Source organism: Mus caroli, chromosome 9 (assembly GCF_900094665.2).
Source record: "Mus caroli chromosome 9, CAROLI_EIJ_v1.1, whole genome shotgun sequence".
NCBI lineage: Eukaryota > Metazoa > Chordata > Mammalia > Rodentia > Muridae > Mus > Mus caroli.
Window position 1 is genome coordinate 49,926,048 of NC_034578.1, and position 19,296 is coordinate 49,945,343.

General features: G+C 36.1%; 1 protein-coding gene across 1 annotated transcript in view; it reads right to left on the reverse strand.

Annotated features, from left to right (window-relative positions):
• Ddx10 (DEAD-box helicase 10) overlaps nucleotides 1-19,296 on the reverse strand; it is a 142,671-nt gene that overhangs the window by 55,346 nt on the left and 68,029 nt on the right. The window contains exons 14-15 of the mRNA XM_021171852.2: nucleotides 5,558-5,677; nucleotides 2,821-2,982 (exon numbers count right to left, since the gene is read on the reverse strand). Coding sequence (XP_021027511.1) covers nucleotides 2,821-2,982; nucleotides 5,558-5,677 — 282 coding nt within the window. The remainder of the gene's footprint in view (nucleotides 1-2,820; nucleotides 2,983-5,557; nucleotides 5,678-19,296) is intronic.

The following is a 19,296-nucleotide window of genomic DNA, read 5'->3' on the forward strand; positions in this document are numbered from 1 at the left end:
GGCTTGCCTTTTATGTTACTTGACCTTTTTCCCTTACTGCTTTTAGTATTCTATCTTTATTTAGTGCATTTGTTGTTCTGATTATTATGTGTCGGAAGGAATTTCTTTTCTGCAGCCAGTGTTCTTAACTGCTGAGCCATCTCTCTAGCCCCATTGTATAATTTCTTTTCCTACCTTTTAATTACTTTTGTTAACAGTTTCATACTTGAGTATAACGCATCTGACTACTCCCACATCCACCTTCTCTCATCTGACGCCCACACAGTAGTAACCTTTGTCTATAAGCATGTTTCACATATGACTTTTGGTTTCATGTTTGACCTACTAAGTTTAACCATGGTCATCTGTGTGGTCCTGGGTTTAGGATCTCCATTGAGTCTGCTATGTTCAATGCTGGGTACACAACTGAAGATAAGAAATACTCATCTCTCAGAACCTGTCAATAGTTTAGCAGTAAGAGCAGATCCTCTGAGATCCACCACAATCAGTTGCCAGTCCCATGCAGCCCTTGTACCATTCATCACTGCAATGAATTTGCCCAGCTACAAGACAACATTTTGTAAATCCACATTTCTATTTTTCCATCAAAAATTTCTCCATCTTTTTCTGTCTTTATGAGCTAAAGTTTAGCCATAGGCCATAAAGTTAATATTTTCAAATTTTTAGTGAGATAAAAATTCTTCTCACTATATTACCACAGAATTAACTTCAGTGACAGCCTCAATGGAGACATAATGGCAAAAGAAAATCAAAATCTTATGCTAGAAGAATAAAATTGACAATGTAGAAATATATTAAATTATATAAAGTAAAAATACTAGCTCAAAATCAACAATTAATTAGAACAAAATAACATGTTGAGACTTAGAAGGAACGTGATTTTTACAATAGATTTGAGTGGCTACTAAAAAATGGGAGACTAAGAAGGAAATAATCACCAAGTAGCAAGTAACCTGATTTGCCAGGAAGAAAAAAATTACAAATCTAAATTCTATTATCCAATTTAGAGACTCAACTAAATCTAAAAATCTAGAAAATTGTGCTTATCATCAGAAATTAACTAAATGTCTTCTCATTTTTCAGATAAGGAAACTGAAGCCAAACAGCGACTGCTGATTCCAATAAGACAAAGCAATGCATATTCAGGATAACGCATCTTCCATTTAATGCCAAGTACTCTCTCAGCCAAACATTAAAATGTACCAGTTAAGAAACTATTTCTGTGTTTTCTAAGCAGAAATATTCTCCACAATACTGAGAAAAAATCTATATAGTGCCTTAGGCATGCTATTGGATTAAACACTAAATCCAAAGTGCTCAAAATAAACACATTTTCTAAAACACAAAATGTATGCATGTAAAATAATTTTACCATTGAAAATACTACCGAGAAACCAGTCATCTTCCGTATAGTCATAAATTCTGCTTTAGAAAATGACCATTCTAGTTTTATTATAATGCTGAGACAGTAGGATGGCAACTTCCATGCTTCTGTTTGGAAAGGATGCCATGGGGCACCTTCTATAGAACACAAATGGAACATGAAATTCAGGGTTTTTTGTTTGTTTGTTTGTTTGTTTTTAAGATTAATTCTATTCATTATAGAGCTATCAGCCTCTACAGTAGGATGTAAAGCTCTAGCTGTATCTTGTTCAACTTTGCCAAGCCAGAACTGTTCTACTCTAGCTGAAATAATATAAAATGTGTGCTATATTTCAAAAGTACAGAAAAAATTACCCAAAAAGCTCAAAAGAAAGTGAAAAAGGGGGCTGGTGAGATGGCTCAGCGGTTAAGAGCGTCAACTGCTCTTCCTAAGGTCCTGAGTTCAAATCCCAGCAACCACATGGTGGCTCACAACCATCTGTAATGAGATCTGACTCCCTCTTCTGGAGTGTCTGAAGACAGCTACAGTGTACTTACATATAATTAATTAATAAATATTAAAAAAAAAAGAAAGTGAAAAAAGTATGGAACACAGCATATACAGAGACAGTAAGCTACTTTTTATGTAAGATGAAAACAAGCCACATTCTTCTAGACAGGTGTGGTAGCACACATCTGTAATTCCAGTGATCAAAGGATCACTTCCAATTGCAGGCAACAGACTACTACTTGTTATTAAAAATACAAAAAGGAGGACTGAAGATAGCTCAATAGTTAAGAGCGCTTGCTACTTTCAGAGGTCCAGAATTTGGTTGCCAGCACCCACAAGGCAGCTCACAACTGTCTGTTACTTAACTCCAGGGTATCAGAGGCCTTCTGGCTTCTTCGGGAACTATTCACATATGTGATATATATATATATATATATTCATGCAAATTTTTAAGGATTTTTTAAGAAAATGCTTTGATATACACCAATCTGATGAATTTCTAGAATATAATACGGAATGAAAAAGGATTGTATAATTTCAATCATAAAACATTCTGATGACAAAATTCTAGAAATGGAGAATGTGGGATCTCTCATCTGTATTCCTATAATTACAAGTAAAACATCAATTATCTCAAAATAAGAATTTCAAACACATTCGGGTATCAATGGTTTCACTGTTGTCACATCAGACAGTGAGTGCATCTACAACCAAAAGGATTACAACATAACCATAGAATGTAACCTTAGGTAACCACTATTAACTGGCATACAAACTGTAACTAACTGTAAAACACTTAACCAAAAGCATATTTCAGTAGCAAATCAGTATTTTACAGTCTCCAGCAGAAGAGCAACAGGAACAAATGCAGTGCCTAACCAGCCACAAAAGAAGTGTCAGCGAAAGCAGGGATCAGTAATGTCATCAGTGCACTTGTAAAAGCTTACCCGGTGCTTTGCCTTAATTTTCTTCCTGTACTCTTCTTTGTCAAATTTGTCCTCTTCCTGAAGCCTTTCCTTTGCTTTGTCTAGGTTGATACCACCAGTGTCATCTTCTTCCTCCACATCTTTTAAAGCACATTTCTGAATCTGTGGCCACTGCTGAACCAACTAAAGACAGAAAAGGGAAAAGAGTAAGATGAAGGGCATGTCTTCAGAAACTCTACTTTACAATGAGTTATTTCTTCAACAGTCTCATAAACTTCATAATTAAAGTAAGATGTCATAGAAAAGACCCTCACAGCCAAGGTTCTACTGCCACTGTACTGTGAGATCATAACTAAAGACTACCTCACAAAACTATTTAGTCAAGGTGATTACATAATGAAAACAATTCCCAAAACTGGTAGTAATATTCTGTTCCCCATACAACTAGGCTCAAATCATCTGTGTAGAGCAGACCCCTAGGTGACAATGTATTTATCTCCTTAAAGCTACACTCAAGTGCCTTGTATATCCTCAAACACAGCTCATCAAAATGTGCTGGTTTACATTCTTGTTTTACTAAAACTAATATTTTATGGTTATCTATCTATATCACTTACTCATTCATCTTCAGAGCCCGTAACAGTATGTAATAATTAAAACTGGTCAATGGGTCCCATGCCAGCTAGTATTACACAGAATAAAATAACTATAAAGGAAGAGAGTTGGCTTGGGTTTCATGGACTGCTCCTGATTGGTTCTAATGGATAATTTATGGATAGGAACAAAGTGACAAGCAGCTGAATCCAACAGCAGAGCTGGCTAAGTGTGCTGGCTATTTCACTAGTTTAGTGTGTCATTCTATATACATGTATTATTCTCGTGGATACCTGTGTCCCTTGCAGACTTAAGAGGCAGCTTAATAATTTCTGTTGTCTCACACTATAAAAGTATAAGCTCTGAACAATTTAGGCAAATAGTTTCCATGCTTTAGCTTAATTGCTGGTCTCCAAAGGATTTAAAATCTGTATCTCTGACTTGAAAGTACGCTAATTAATCTTCTTGCAAACAGAAATCTTCAGATAAACATCTCACGGGTACTCATACATCTTGCTACCCAAGCCATTCTACATGGTGAGATGCACACAATCTTATTCTTTTGACAGACAATGGTGGTAGCAAAAGTAACTGCACTGACAAATTATATCAGTAACCACTGAGCTCCATAGCTATAAAAGGGATCCACGGCGATGAACAGATAACAGCAATTGCTCAAACTTCTCACCCCACTTGATTCACAGAGGGAAATTAATATAGTATACCCTTCTGTGGTTAAACAAATAGCAGCCCATCTTTTGGAGGTTCAGAAGTTTCAGTATCATGCACAGCCACAAACAGCTCCTCTTAGCAACAAGAACACATTTGCAATATTATACAGTTAAGAGATTTATAATTATCCTGGAGCTAATTACTATAATCTGTGCAGCTGAACTCTGTAGCACACTAAGCTCATTAGGGTAAGAGCACTCATTTTACAGGGCACTAGACAGGACTGTGTTCTCCTCCAGCTCACTTCTCTAAAGTAGTTTTAAAACAATTAAATTTTTCATTTATGTTGGCTTCATCTTCCACTTCTAGCAACTGTGAAATACCTTATATTATGTTATTTTTCAGCTCCTTCCTATACCCCCAATAACACCGAGTTCTTTAACTTCAAGATGAAAACGAAGCATACCCCTTTGCATACGTACAGCAAATATCAACAGCACAGCCATGATGGTGAAGTGCATGGTAGGATTTTTTTACATCAATATGGAAAACTCATTTTACTGGAGTAACAGATTATGCTACTGGGATAACACTGTGTTAGGAGTACATGTTAGATACTATGCACCATGCTAGGAATCCAATAGTGAACAAAATACCTTTCTTTGTGGAGAAATGCCAAAGAAAGTTATAATCATCAAATAAGAATGTGAACTTACATAACAATTTCTGTAAAAATAAATGGATAAGGAAGGATGAAAGTCATGAGATTATAATGGTGGTGTGTGATATATCAGGATGGTCAGAGAACGTGGAGGCTGGTGAGAATGAGGTCACCAGAGAAAAATCCTACAGACCTTGTCCTACCAAGGAATTAGTTTTCATTCTTTGGGTAATTTATTTGATGTAATTTATTGTAACTTTCCTTGCTCATTTGAAAACAAAATAGTAATTATTAAAATAATGGCTTCTTCTGAGAAATATGATGGAAGTATGTATTTACAATAAAGCTCAGATAACGGCAAAACGAAAAGGAAGCACCTGAGTCTGAAATTACCTAAAGGCAGAGGATGCCCCCCATGAGCCTGCTGAGCGATGAACATGCAAGCACAGCCTACAGATGTGAGGAAGTGCAAACCAGGCAGCTCACAGAGTCGTGTTACAGAAGTTCTGGTAAGTAGCTGTACTAGTATTCTCCTGCTTCTTCCCAGAGAACACGCTGATGAATATTGATGAGAAAATCTTTTCAATAAAGAATGGAATCTAACATCATTTCACTGCAGGTATCACCAAGAAGGACTTCAGTTTATTACATAAGAAATCCTTGTCCACAGCCACAAAGCTGACGAAAGGCTTACAGGAACAGGAACAGGAAGTGGGCAGTGCGCGATAGGGACATTTTTTTTTTTAAATAATGAACTGCCAGGCAGCATGAAAGCCAATCTCCATAATCCCTGAGATGTAGCTCAGGAATAATATATTTATAGAATCTTACCTCCCCTTCATCAGTAAATGTTATTTTCTTGTTCACTTTAAAACTTCTTTTCATTACTTTTTTTGCTTCTGCAACTTTGGTTAATTTTTTCTTGACATTGGATTTAGAAGGTTCTTTTTTCTGTATAAAGAAAAAAAAATTAGAAAAATTGCTGCAAGATTAAAAAAATTCAAAATGACTATTCTTTCTATTCTCACGGTAATTACAAGTACCTAAAACACTGTCCAGAAACTGAGCTATATGGCATTTTAACTAACAGCTACCTCAAGGCTAAAGGAGCTTTAAATGTGAATATGACAGGCATTAGACAAACCCTTTCATTTTGCTCTATGGCTAAAATTGTACTATTTAAAATGCTGCTACACCAAAGACAATGAGATAAAGCAATAAACTGTCATAAGGCAAATCTGTTTCCCAGGTAAAACAAACATTGTTATATTACCAAGTGCAAACCTAAGTGTAGACTAGGAAACCATAAACATAGAGACAATGACTAAGACAGTGTCTGCAACTCAACATTCTTCAGTCAACTATAAAAATTTACTATATAAATGCTGGAAAATATCCTATGACAATTAAATTGAGTCTAAAGACAAGATGAATTAACAGTACTTAACCAAGTACATTCACTGGAATAAAATTAATGCTCTGAGGCCACCATAGCATAATACTAAAAATCCAAAGCTACTTCTTACTTACCCTAAATAAACAATTGAATAAGCTACTGAGGAAAGAACTAAGAAAGATCACAGCATGGCTTCTACAGTGAATGCCAGGGAATACCTCATGCTTTGAAATGTTGGATAATTCCCCACTAGCAATTGGCAGTACTTGGCTAACACAATGCAGCTTCTATTACATGAATGAACAGAATAAGTAGGTTTCAGTATAGAACTGGAGAGATTGCTCAACAGTTAAGAATAAGTATTACTCTTCTAAGGGACCAGAGTTCAGTCCTAACACCCATGTTTAAAGTTCACAGTTCCCTCTACCTTCAGCTCTGCCCTCCAAGGGTACCAGCACATCCTTGTGTATACCCACACACAGATACATAAGTTCACAGTTTAAAATAATAGAAATAATTTAAAGAAGTCTTGGGCATACTAGTCAAGCAAATTTGAGGTAAACTCTGCAATTATAAATTTTGTGAAGATTAACTATCCTCTATAAATGGAGGATACTAATAGCACCTAGTACCATCTAACAGACTGTGAAAAGAATACAATAAGTAAACTAAAACATTACATGATAGGTTCATGTAAGGTGGATACAGGCTAAATTCACAGCATACAAAACTGGCCTTCTTAGCTTTTAATTCTGTACTACAGTGAATTATTCAACAAAGCCAAAACAGAGGAAATAAGAATCATCATAAGTTTTGGGAAGATGCACAACTATTACATTATGATATGAGGTATGAACAAAACATTTTAAGTAGACATTGTCAATGTTGAATAAATTAAAATTAAACACACTAAATTAAAAACAACCAAATTATTAAGTCAGTTTATAGTGTTAAAATGTTTTTACATAATTTTTCATGTTTGTTATTATCTTGGATAGTTTTATGTCAATGTTACATAAGCTACAATCATTTGAAAAGAGGATCCTTCAATTGAAAAAAAATGTCTCTATAAGATTGTCCTACAGAAAAGTCTGTGGTACATTTTGATGATTCATAACTGATAGGTGAGAATCAAGCTCACTGTGGGTATCACTGCCCCTGGGCTGGTAGTCCTGAGTGTTCTAAGAAAGCAAGATGTACAAACAACAAGCAAGCCATGAGCAAGCCAGTAAGCAGTGTTCCTTCATGGCCTCTGTCTGCATCAATTCCCGCTTCTAGGTTCCTGCCTTGACTTTCTGCCCTCAAGAAACTTCCCTAGACTACAGGGAATAGCCCTTCCCTCTCCATATTGCTTTTGAATGTGGTTTTTATCACAGCAAGAGAAACTCTCGGCTGATATAGTTATGTAGAGTAGATAATGTATACAATAAAGTTGTGATTTAAGTACAAGTAAGTTGTGTTGATTGATGTTTCTTTTTATAGTCCCCATTCTTGATTTGAGCCATTTGTGTATTTGATTATATTACTTTTCTGGCAAAAAAAAAACAGTGTATATTTAAATATGCTACGAGCATATTTAATCCATAAAAGGTTTATGGGAAGATCTGTTTATCAGATAGATGTTAACATTAATATACTACAATCTATCTCACAATATTTCTAGGTAAAAACATGTTTCAAATTATTTTTCCTTGGGACAAACAACTACTCTTCAACCCTACCTATGGCTTTGTGGATGTTCCCAGCTGGTGGCAGGAAGACTTACACCTGCAGATTGCCTCTCTGTGACTGCCTCTAAGATATGTGTCTATCTTTCTCTGTAAATATTACCATTCTCATTTTCTTATCTTACTTCAGAGAGCAATCAGATGGAAAAAGAACAAGGAAAAAAACCTAAACTGAAAGGGACTAGATTGGCAAGGCGATCCGCTTATCTACCTAAAGACACTAAATGTGAAGGCTACAAGCATGGAGAGTAACTAAGTTCCTCCTTCCATCCACCCACGCAGAATCGCAATGCAACTGAATCGCCATGCAACTTTTCCTCTCAACGCCCTGGCAGAGATCTCCTCTAACTAGCACTGGAGTCTGCTGCAACTTCATTATTAACTTCTAAGTAGATCTTTAGAGTTTTATAGTGAAATAAACTTTCTTGTTTATTTCTTTTTGTTTTTAGGCAGGGTTTCTCTGTGTAACAGCCCTGGAACTCACTTTGTAGACCAGGCTGACCTTGAACTCACAGAGAGCCACCTACCTCTGCCTCCCCAATACTGGGATCAAAGGTGTACATCACCAATGCCCAGCTTGGTGACATAAACTCTTAAAGATTCTGGATTGGCTGATTTTCTGCCATCAAACATTGTGTGATAATAGAGGGAAACAAACAGATTAGCTGATATACTCACTGTAGTATAAACATACACCTATGAACTAATAAGTTAAAATCATTAAGAAGTGGTGTAAGCAAACTTTACAGGGTGATGGTACCTTCTACTTTGATAAAAGTTTGAGCTACACAAGGATATATCTGAGCAAGCCTATCAAATGTTTATAGTTCTGATTTGGCACTTCCTTGTATGATGTGAAAATGTATACATCTAAAGGTATTGTCAACAAATACTGAACTCCAACTAAGACAATGCAATCTGATAATACAAGAAATGTAATGACATTAGCAATGTACTCAGAAATATGTTCAGTAAAGGGCAACATGGTAAGGGAAAGCTTGCAAATGGTTAGTTATAAAATTTGGGGGTAGGTGTATTGCATCCAATAATATAGTTGTTGCAACTTTGCTGATTATTTTGTTGGTGGGATTGCAAGCTTGTATAACCACTCTGGAAATCAGTCTGGCGGTTCCTTAGAAAACTGGACATAGTACTACCACTAGATCCAGCAATACCTCTCCTGGGCATATATCCAGAAGATGTTCCAACCGGTAAGAAGGACACATGTTCCACTATGTTCATAGTAGCCTTATTTATAATAGCCAGAAGCTGGAAAGAACCAGATGCCCCTCAACAGAGGAATGGATACAAAAAATGTAGTACATTTACACAATGGAGTACTACTCAGCTATTTAAAAGAATGAATTTATGAAATTCCTAGGCAAATGGTTGGACCTGGAGGGCATCATCCTGAGTGAGGTAACACAATCACAAAAGAACTCACACAATATGTACTCACTGATAAGTGGATATTAGCCCAGAAACTTCGTATACCCAAGATATAAGATACAATTTGCAAAACACATGAAACTGAAGAAGAACGAAGACCAAAGTGTGGACACTTTGCCCCTTCTTAGAATTGGGAACAAAACACCCATGGAAGGAGTTACAGAGACAAAGTATGGAGCTGAGACAAAAGGATGGACCATCTAGAGACTGCCATATCCAGGGATCCATCCCATAATCAGCCTCCATATGATGACACCATTGCATACACTAGCAAGATTTTGCTGAAAGGACCCAGATATAGCTGTCTCTTGTGAGACTAGGCTGGGGCCTAGCAAACACAGAAGTGGATGCTCACAGTCAGCTATTGGATGGATCACAGGGCCCCCAATGGAGGAGCTTGAGAAAGTATCCAAGGAGCTAAAGGGATCTGCAACCCTATAGGTCCAACAACATTATGAACTAACCAGTACCCCAGAGCTCTTGACTCTAGCTGCATATGTATCAAAAGATGGCCTAATAGGGCCTAGAGGCCCATTGGACACGCAAACTTTATATGCCCCAGTACAGGGGAATGCCAGGGCCAAAAAGTGGGAGTGGGTGGGTAGGGGAGTGGGGGCGAGGGTATGGGGGACTTTTGGGATAGCATTGGAAATGTAATTGAGGAAAATACCTAATAAAAAATATTTTAAAAATAAAAATAAAAAAATAAAAATATTCTTAATATAATACAAGAGTTCAGTGCCTATGAACAGAAGAAACTGTCAAAGCATATATTCCAAATACTAAGAACTAACCAACTGCACTAAAAGTCAGTAAGAGAAACAGTACAGTCCAATGACATAGGTCTAGCTCATGAATTCAGTGAGCTGGAATTCCAGGAAAAATCTGGAGGTATTTTTGGTTTTTCCATTGAATGGTTTCTTAATTTCTAAAAGGGATAATTCTTGTTCCAGTTTGCTCCTCTCAAAAAAAGGTTCCCTTTATGAAACAAAACATATTTTTAAAAAGTCACTGAGAAAAAGCAACAGAGTTTCAAACTGGCTGAGAAGGGGCTTATATTATCCTGAACAGCTAGCTACTGACTTGCCTCTAACAGCCTCAATCACTCCAAAATGTACAACTGACTATACAAGACAAGACCTTTGTGTCAGTTAGCTTCCTGGATATATCAAACAAGTGAGATAATCAACTTATATGGAGAAAAGGTATATTTGGGCTTACAGTTTTTAAAAAAGTTTCAGTCCAAGATGCTGGCCCCAATCTTTGGACGAGGCAAACACCATAATAAGGGCAAGACTACTTTTTAAAATACAAATTATAGTTTTATCAGAGCATATAGTCAGGGTCTAGTAGTGCAAGGCTGGTGGTCTCTCGGGCCTCTAAGAACCTGTTCTCACAGATGATATTAAGCAATTACTGAACACTAACTATTGTATCACAAGCACAGTAAGTACTCAGATTAATATGCAAGATGAATAACTTCCTTTTACAAAAAGAGAGAGACAGAGAGAGGGAGGAGGAGGAGGAAGAGGAAGACGAAGAGGAGAAAGAAGAAGAGGATCATCTCAGGTAAACCCACAACATCTGCTCCAATACCCAGTGTAACTGGGACCCCCTCCCTCCGGACCCAGGGATGCAGGAACCCCCACCCAGCCATGACAACTTTGGCATCATGGAAGGGCTCATGACCATGGTCCATGCCATCACTGCCACTCAGAAGACTGTGGATGGCCCTTCTAGAAAGCTGTGGCGTGATGGCTGTGGGGCTGCCCAGAGCATCATCCCTGCATCCACTGGTACTGTAAATGCTGTGGGCAAGGTCATCCCAGAGCTGAACAGAAAGCTCACTGGCATGGCCTTTTGTGTTCCTACCCCCAATGTATCCGTTGTAGATCTGACATGCCGCCTGGAGAAACCTGCCAAGTATGATGACATCAAGAAGGTGGTGAAGCAGGCATCTGAGGGCCCACTGAAGGGCATCCTGGGCTACACTGAGGACCATGTTGTCTCCTACAACTTCAACAGCAACTCCCACTCCTCCACCTTTGATGCTGGGGTTGGCATTGCTCTCAATGACAACTTTGTAAAGCTCATTTTCTGTTGTGACAATGAATACAGCTACAGCAACAGGGTGGTGGACCTCATGGCCTCCAAGGAGTAAGAAACCCTGGACCACCCACTCCAGCAAGGACAATGAGAACAAGAGAGAGGCCCTCAGTTACTGAGGAGTTTCTGTCCCAAATTGGCCCCCAACACTGAGCATCTCCCTCACAATTTCCATCCCAGACCCCCATGATAACAGGAGCAGCCTAGGGAGCCCTATTCTTGTATACCATCAGTAAAGTTCATTGTACACACCACACACACACACACACAGAGTCATATTTCTATTTCTAAGCCCCCAATTGATTATCCTCTGTGCAACCCTGACTTGATTCTTTCTCAAAGCACTTTGCAGCAGGTTCCCATAGGCTGGACCTTAATTTTTTCAGAACAGTTTTTTAGGTTGTTTAGTATTCTGTCTTTCTGGTAAAATGCATGTATCTGTTCTCCAACTATATTCCTAAGAAAAAAAGCACTAAAGTGATAAAAATATCAGAATGCTTTGCTTGTAGATAAAATTATGAAACCAGTGATATTTTGTTTTACGAATCCAAATTTTAAGCCTGCCACTTTTAATAAACTGTTTCATATTAGAAGGCAGGCAGCCAGAAGCAACTTAGAGAAAAAGAACCTGATACATTTTTGCTTCATAGACAATATTGATCTTAATTCTAACTTATGCTCAAATTGGCTATATTATGTTTCTGTTGTTTCCCACAACTTTTAAAATCACCCTAAAACTGACACCAGACACCAAAGTTGTGCAGTCAAACTTTGAAGTTTATGTTTCTTTCTTGAGTCCACTATTCTACTGATACAAAGTAAATTCCAGAAATATTGTTTATAGGAAGATTTATTCTACATCACAAACACTAATGCTTACCACCTTCCTCGGAGACAAGCATAGGATTTCTATATGTATTTGAGCCAATTCAATAGAGAATCCACTAAAAGAGAAAACATGTTCGTCTGGACATTTATTTCTATTTTTCTTGTGTATATGAGAACATTACATTAGTGGAAAACTATTCTTTTTGCAAAATTGGGGGGTATATATTTGCCATCTTTAAACAAAACAGGCAAATGATATTGACTAGAATCCCAAACTAAATGAATTTTTCAAGATCCACTACTGCCCTTTAAACATCTACACTAGTACCAAAAACAAAGACAAGTCTAATTTTCTTCTGTCACTCAAGAAAGGATAATGGTAATTAAAGACAGACATGGAAAAAAAAAGTTGTAAGGGATAGGAAACTTGATTAGTTTCCAGCACAATAAAAGCCAAGAGACAACACATCAGAACAAAATAAACAGGGGAAGGACAGCTCTGTAGAACTGAGACAGTTACAATGATAAAAGGAGACAGCTGGAAATCAAAATCACAGAGAAGAAGGAAGAAGGGAGAAGAGAAATTGTGGGGAAACATTCCTTTTGTGATTATGATGTGTTGTAAAACCACTGTATCATCCCTACACATATTATGTAATATAGCCCCGACCCAAGAGACTCCCAAACTATCTACTAATGTTCAAGAAAATCAATTAGGCCAATAATGGAAAACTGAAAATGTCATAAGCAGATACTAATAGGATTCAAAAATTACCATCCACCTTCCAAATATCTTCTCTATTATTATATAAGTAATATTTTAGGTATAATACTAAGAGTACTAAGTCCAAAAATGGAAACTAGAACATAAATGAACCCACTGATCATTATTATTGACAGCTTATTCCAAATATTTCAATTATCTAAGCCATTTAGTAGTTTGACAGATTTAGATGAATCATTAATAAAAATATTAGCCTGGCGTGGTGGCGCACGCCTTTAATCCCAGCACTCGGGAGGCAGAGGCAAGTGGATTTCTGAGTTCGAGGCCAGCCTGGTCTACAGAGTGAGTTCCAGGACAGCCAGGGCTATACAGAGAAACCCTGTCTCGAAAAACCAAAAAATAAATAAATAAATAAATAAATAAATAAAAATAAATAAATAAATAAAATATTAAATAACAATATTCCTAATGAGAAACTTATCTGAAACCAATTTTCAAGATACTCAAGTTTAGTCAAACAAGATAAACTGATTGAACTTCTATTAAAATAAAATTAACTCTCTACTAACATACTGAGCTATCTTAAACTACACTATGATACTCATAATTTGGTTTGTTAATTCTAAATCTATGGCATCTCTTACCAACAAGGTTTACTCTTTTCATTCTAACATTCAAGACTTCAAGAGTCTATATTGATCCATATTTAAGAATGACAGAAAACTGTGTGACCTGCATTTTATGTATCCTGCCAGTCATTTCTGTTTTGTCTACGTTGTACTTATCCTGGCTCTGTTTTGTTTTTCAAGACAGGGTTTGTTTTGGTTTTTTGCTTTTTGGTGTTTTTTTGTAGCCCTGGCTGCCCTAGAACTCACTCTGTAGACCAGGCTGGCCTCAAACTCCTGTGCCTGCCTCCCAAATGCTGGGATTAAACGTCCAGCTGTTCTGTCTAATTAATTTTCTTTAAAAATTAATAGAACTTTTTAAAGTTAAAAATTTAAAGCAATTCCAAAATCCTTTCGAAATGAATAAAATATGAATTAAAACAAAAACTCAAATCATTTATTCAACAGATCTTTCCTACTATACCTTTTCATTACTATAACAATTATGTAAAATTAACTTTTAAAAAGCTAGCTGTGCCATGCCTTAGTTTTGAGTAGTTTCAGTCCATAAGCAATTGTCTTTGTTATTTTGAACTATTTATTGTAAGGCTCAAATCTAAAAAAACCTGAAAGAGGAAGTTTAGCTAAAGGTTCAAATTCTTAAGTAGAAACGAGTTTTTCTTCACACACACACAAACTTTAGAAAGATTACAGGTACAACGGAGTAAACCACATCGTGCACACAGATGATCTAGATGACCACAGACTTTAAAACACACACTGAAGAGCTGGATTTGACCCAGAGCATGACGCAAAATACAAGTTTGGAGCAAGATGTCACTTATTGTTTTAAGCTGCTGGCTACCAGGTTTTTCAGCAGCTAACATGGTACATAAGAAACTAATTACAAATTATCCTATTGCCCTATACGCAAGATGACAGAGTGTTTAACTGAGGCAGAAAGAAAACAGTAAGTTCTAGATACACTCTGGAGGAAGAGTAAATTACACTCTGAAAAGAAAGGACTTTTAGTAAAAGTACAATTCAAAGACAATGTCTATGTTCCTGCTCTCAGTTACTGAATTAATGGTGTTAAATATATATGATATATAAACGGATAGTTAAAACTTTAAGAAGCTAGAAGGGCTTCAGACAGATATTTTGATCCATTACCACAGTTTTAAGAACTTACTGAATTCGGGATATAAAGTACATGGAGAGCAAAGCAGAAGGCAAAGCAGTCGGATGCTTCACCAATTACACATGGACAATAGATGTGACTGGGGGGTGAAAGCAAAAAGAAACAACTAGTAAAAGCACGAACAAAACAACACAAAAAACCTGGAATAAAAACTAACAAAACCAAAAAAATAGAATAAAAAACTAAGCAAAAAAGCAATGGTCTCCTTAAAAAAAAAAAATGCTGCTGAGGTACTGATTACCACCATTCTAGTAGATGACCAACAGGAGTGACTATTGACTTCAGGAAGTAAGTTTAAAATAGCAAGAACACACACACACACACACAATCTCTCAAAAAACTGAGGTTAGGACCTAAACGCAAGTATAGTTAAGTCTTCCAAAAAGTTTTCTTCCTTGTCCCCTAATATAGTGAAAGATTCATACTGAGTCTCATGTTGGCACTGGTGTCCAGCTATATCAAGAGCTACATTTTCATTTCTCCAATTTTAGGTTGAATAAAATCACCAATTAAAAATCTCATGAAATCATTGCATTTACCTTGGGGTGGGTAAAGGGGAAAGAAAAGAGGATTTCAAAGGCATTATAATAAAATTTGCCTTAGTAAAACATTTCTACTGGTGTAACAGTATAATTGGGTATTAAATTATGGCATTAAAAAGTTCTATTTATTAGCATAAAAGTTTTTCCTGATCTTATTTAAATTTTCAGAAAGTAATTATGATAAAGTAAATGTATAAAGTAAATATGATAAATAAGACAAAACAAAAACTACTATGACAGTATCACATGTAGCCTGTAATTTAAAGGGATTGGGAAGGAGTGTAGGAATGTTTGAATATATACAGAAAAACTCCAGAAGTACTAATTGATAGGATCATGGCGTATTTTTAATTGCTTTGTCACAGCTTTCCTTATATTTTGAATTTTAGCAAATAACAAAAATTACTAATCACAGTATAATAAGGTTTATTTTATGAAAAAACTGTTTTTAAGAAAAAGAGTTTTGAAAAAAAAGTTTTCTTACCCATGCTAGGATAACTCTAACACCAACTAGACTTTCCTGTCTCCTCTCCTCCTCCTCCTCCTCCTCCTCCTCAGTACAGTAAGGGTGAAAGACCCTTACTTATTCTCTGAAATATGGCATTGCTCACCTGTTTGCTCCGTATGGTTTATAATTTATAAGACTGATATCAAAAGTAAATGAGAGAAGCTGTGCACATTAAGTAAAGCATTGGATGGTTACATTCATTTCTATAACAAATTCACTGTTTGTTATTATATTTTTTCCTTTCCATGATCATTAAATTAACATATTCCAAGAGATTATTCTTCTTTTAACCTTGTGTTCGAAGAGTCATTTCCAATTTTGAGAGCTTTTCATAACCTAATATCAAAGAATGTAATTTAAATTAGAAAATTGGATGTTATATTACTACTTATCAAAAATGTATTGCATTTTTATTCTGTTCACAGCCCTATGGTAATTTTCAGTGTATTAAAAAGATACAGATCATGATGTGACAGTGTGGTGATATGTCCTAAATTGCTAGAGATTAGGACGAATTCTCCATATCTTGAAATTTATGAAGCTTCAAGGATATATAATAGTAACAACTGATTTGGGCCATAAACAAAGTTCAACAAGAAAATGAAGCAAGTCAAGTTGAATTTTATTTTCTCTTATTGTACACACAAGTGAGATTTAGCCAATCAGTATGTTCATGGTAATGTTAAAAGGATGTAATTTGCTAAAACTTAAATAAAACTAATGAGAAAATAAAATTCAACTTGACTTGCTTCATTTTCCTTTCCTTTTTATTAGATATTTTCTTTATTTACATTTCAAATGCTAACCCGAGTTCCCTATACCCTCCCTCTGCCCTGCTCTCCTACCCACCCACTCCTACTTCTTGGCCCTGGCGTTCCCCTGTACTGAGGCATATAAAGTTTGTAAGACCAAGGGGCCTCTCTTTCCATTGATGGCCGACTAGGCCATCTTCTGATACATATGCAGCTAGAGACACAAGCTGCAAGGGTACTGGTTAGTTCATATTGTTGTTCCTCCTATAGGGTTGCAGATCCCTTCAGCTCCTTGGGTGCTTTCTCTAGCTCCTCCATTGGGGGCCCTGTGATCCATCCAATAGCTGACTGTGAGCATCCACTTCTGTGTTTGCCAGGCACTTAAATGATGAGAAATATGCAATCTTAAACGTATTAAATATCACAAAAATGCAGAGTTTTGGTGGTTGGCTGTTTATAAAAACATGTATCATGCATTTTAAGCCAATTTTATTAATTACTTATAAAACCTGCTCATAAACAATAAACGGTTATATTTTATGACTACTTTCTGTTACAATTTCAGATATGCCATTTTATCTTTTGAAATATGCTACAATGCACTCAGTAAATGTTTGGAGAGCATAAACAGGGTAATATCTAAAACTACTAAAATATCACTGTGCTGATTACTATATTTATACATATAAATCAATGCACATTTATTATATCACCAAAAAAACCTATGAAATACTAATATTCTCCTTCAAGTGCAACTTTCTGAGACATGCAACTATTTTTAAAAAATATATTCAGAAAAACAACACTGAATTGAAAATAAATATAGCTTATTTGTTAAATATAAGTAATATTAATTACAGTAGAGTTTGCTAGTATACTATGGCAAAAATTAAGCTTATTTCAAAGGCAAAGTAGCAATATATAATGATTTAACAAACTCTGGAAAATAGCTTGATATGTCTTAAAGTCTTAGTTATTGATTTTCTTGCCATTCCACAAATAATGTCTAGTATATTAGGCAAAGTCTATAGGCAACAGCCTTAGGAAAATTAATGATCAGGCTGAGCCAGAGGAAAATTAATGAGCAGGCTGGTTATGCACCATAAATAAAAAATATGTGATCACTTTCCTAAAAGAAAAACAGGAACACAGTAACAGGTTTATACCTAAGAAACACCAGTACAAAACAATCATTTCTATGGGAAGAGAACACTGCCAACAAACATGAAGTTGTCTTCATTTAAGCACAAATCAGTAGTGCAACTGAGAGCCTAGTTATTTTTTAATTTAGATACTAGCATTAAATATGTGGAAATCAAATAACTGGAAATATTCTATGGTAGAAAACTCACTGACTTCACAAACAATTCTAGAGAAATAAAAACTAATGTTATTGTAAAATCGAAAATATAAAACTGTTAAGACCAAATAAACATAGAAAACTATTGTCTTCCAAAATTATACTTCAAATGAAACTTCTATTTAAACTAGAAATGTGATATTTATATACTTCTTGCTACATTTAGCAAAAGCAAATAAATACAATGTAATCAATAGTTGCATGAAAATGTTAATGAATACAATCTGGGGAGAAGGTGGAACTGATTTCCACAGTGCACATCTTGAAAAAGGACAAGTCCAGTGCTAGGAAACCTTCTCATCCACTTGTGTGACATCCAGCCAAAACAGAAACTATGCTTCAACATACTGTACAGCTTGGTCCTAACATGGAAACAATTCATAAGCAATGAAACCCACCACTTTAACCACTAAATGTTAATTTATAACTTGTCTATGGCCTAAAGGGACCGAAGGTGACACCCCAATGATACTGCCTCTATATTAATGCACTTGTATAATATCCTTACATTCTGTGTGAGCAGGGCTCATAATTTTATTCTCTTCAATGAAATACATCAATGATTATAACACTTAATTACTAAAGTGATGTGTATCACTTCTCTGATTGTATTATGTAACAATACAATTCTATTTGACTAGCATCTGAGGGCTACTAAATCCCCTACAGACTTAATGAAATTAATAGCTATATTGGAGTAACTGATATGTTGAAAATCAGTCTTTAGCAGCTAAAAGTAATATCATGCAACAACAAAAAGTTCATTACACATCCGGTTGTTAAAGCAACAGGATGTTACTTTGTACAATTCTAGAGTAAAAAATATAGACCAGGATAGAGAAATGTCTCAAATCTTAAATGCTAAGCACACAACCAAAAACTATAAGACACAAGAGACCAAACTAATGAGCAAGTCAATTCCTTGTGAAGACCCTCACTGTAATTCCAAACAGAGACTTTCTTTTTTTTTTTTTTTTTTTTTTGGTTTTTTCGAGACAGGGTTTCTCTGTATAGTCCTGGCTGTCCTGGAACTCACTTTGTAGACCAGGCTGGCCTCGAACTCAGAAATCCGCCTGCCTCTGCCTCCCGAGTGCTGGGATTAAAGGCGTGCGCCACCACGCCCGGCTAGACTTTCTTGCTATAGCCTCAATCATGCACTCAGTCCTAAGCACGCTCCAGTAGTCAACAGCCAGTAAAACATGCAGTTATACAGCTGCCAAACAGCTCCCCTACGCCTCAAAAAAAACCTGCACTCTATGCCAATCAAACCCCAGAATATCTCATGGCTAATGCTTGATGTAACCTTGTTAAAAGATCATGAATAGAAGACTCAGTTAAACCATGCTCAACCATCTGGCTTACAGAAAACATA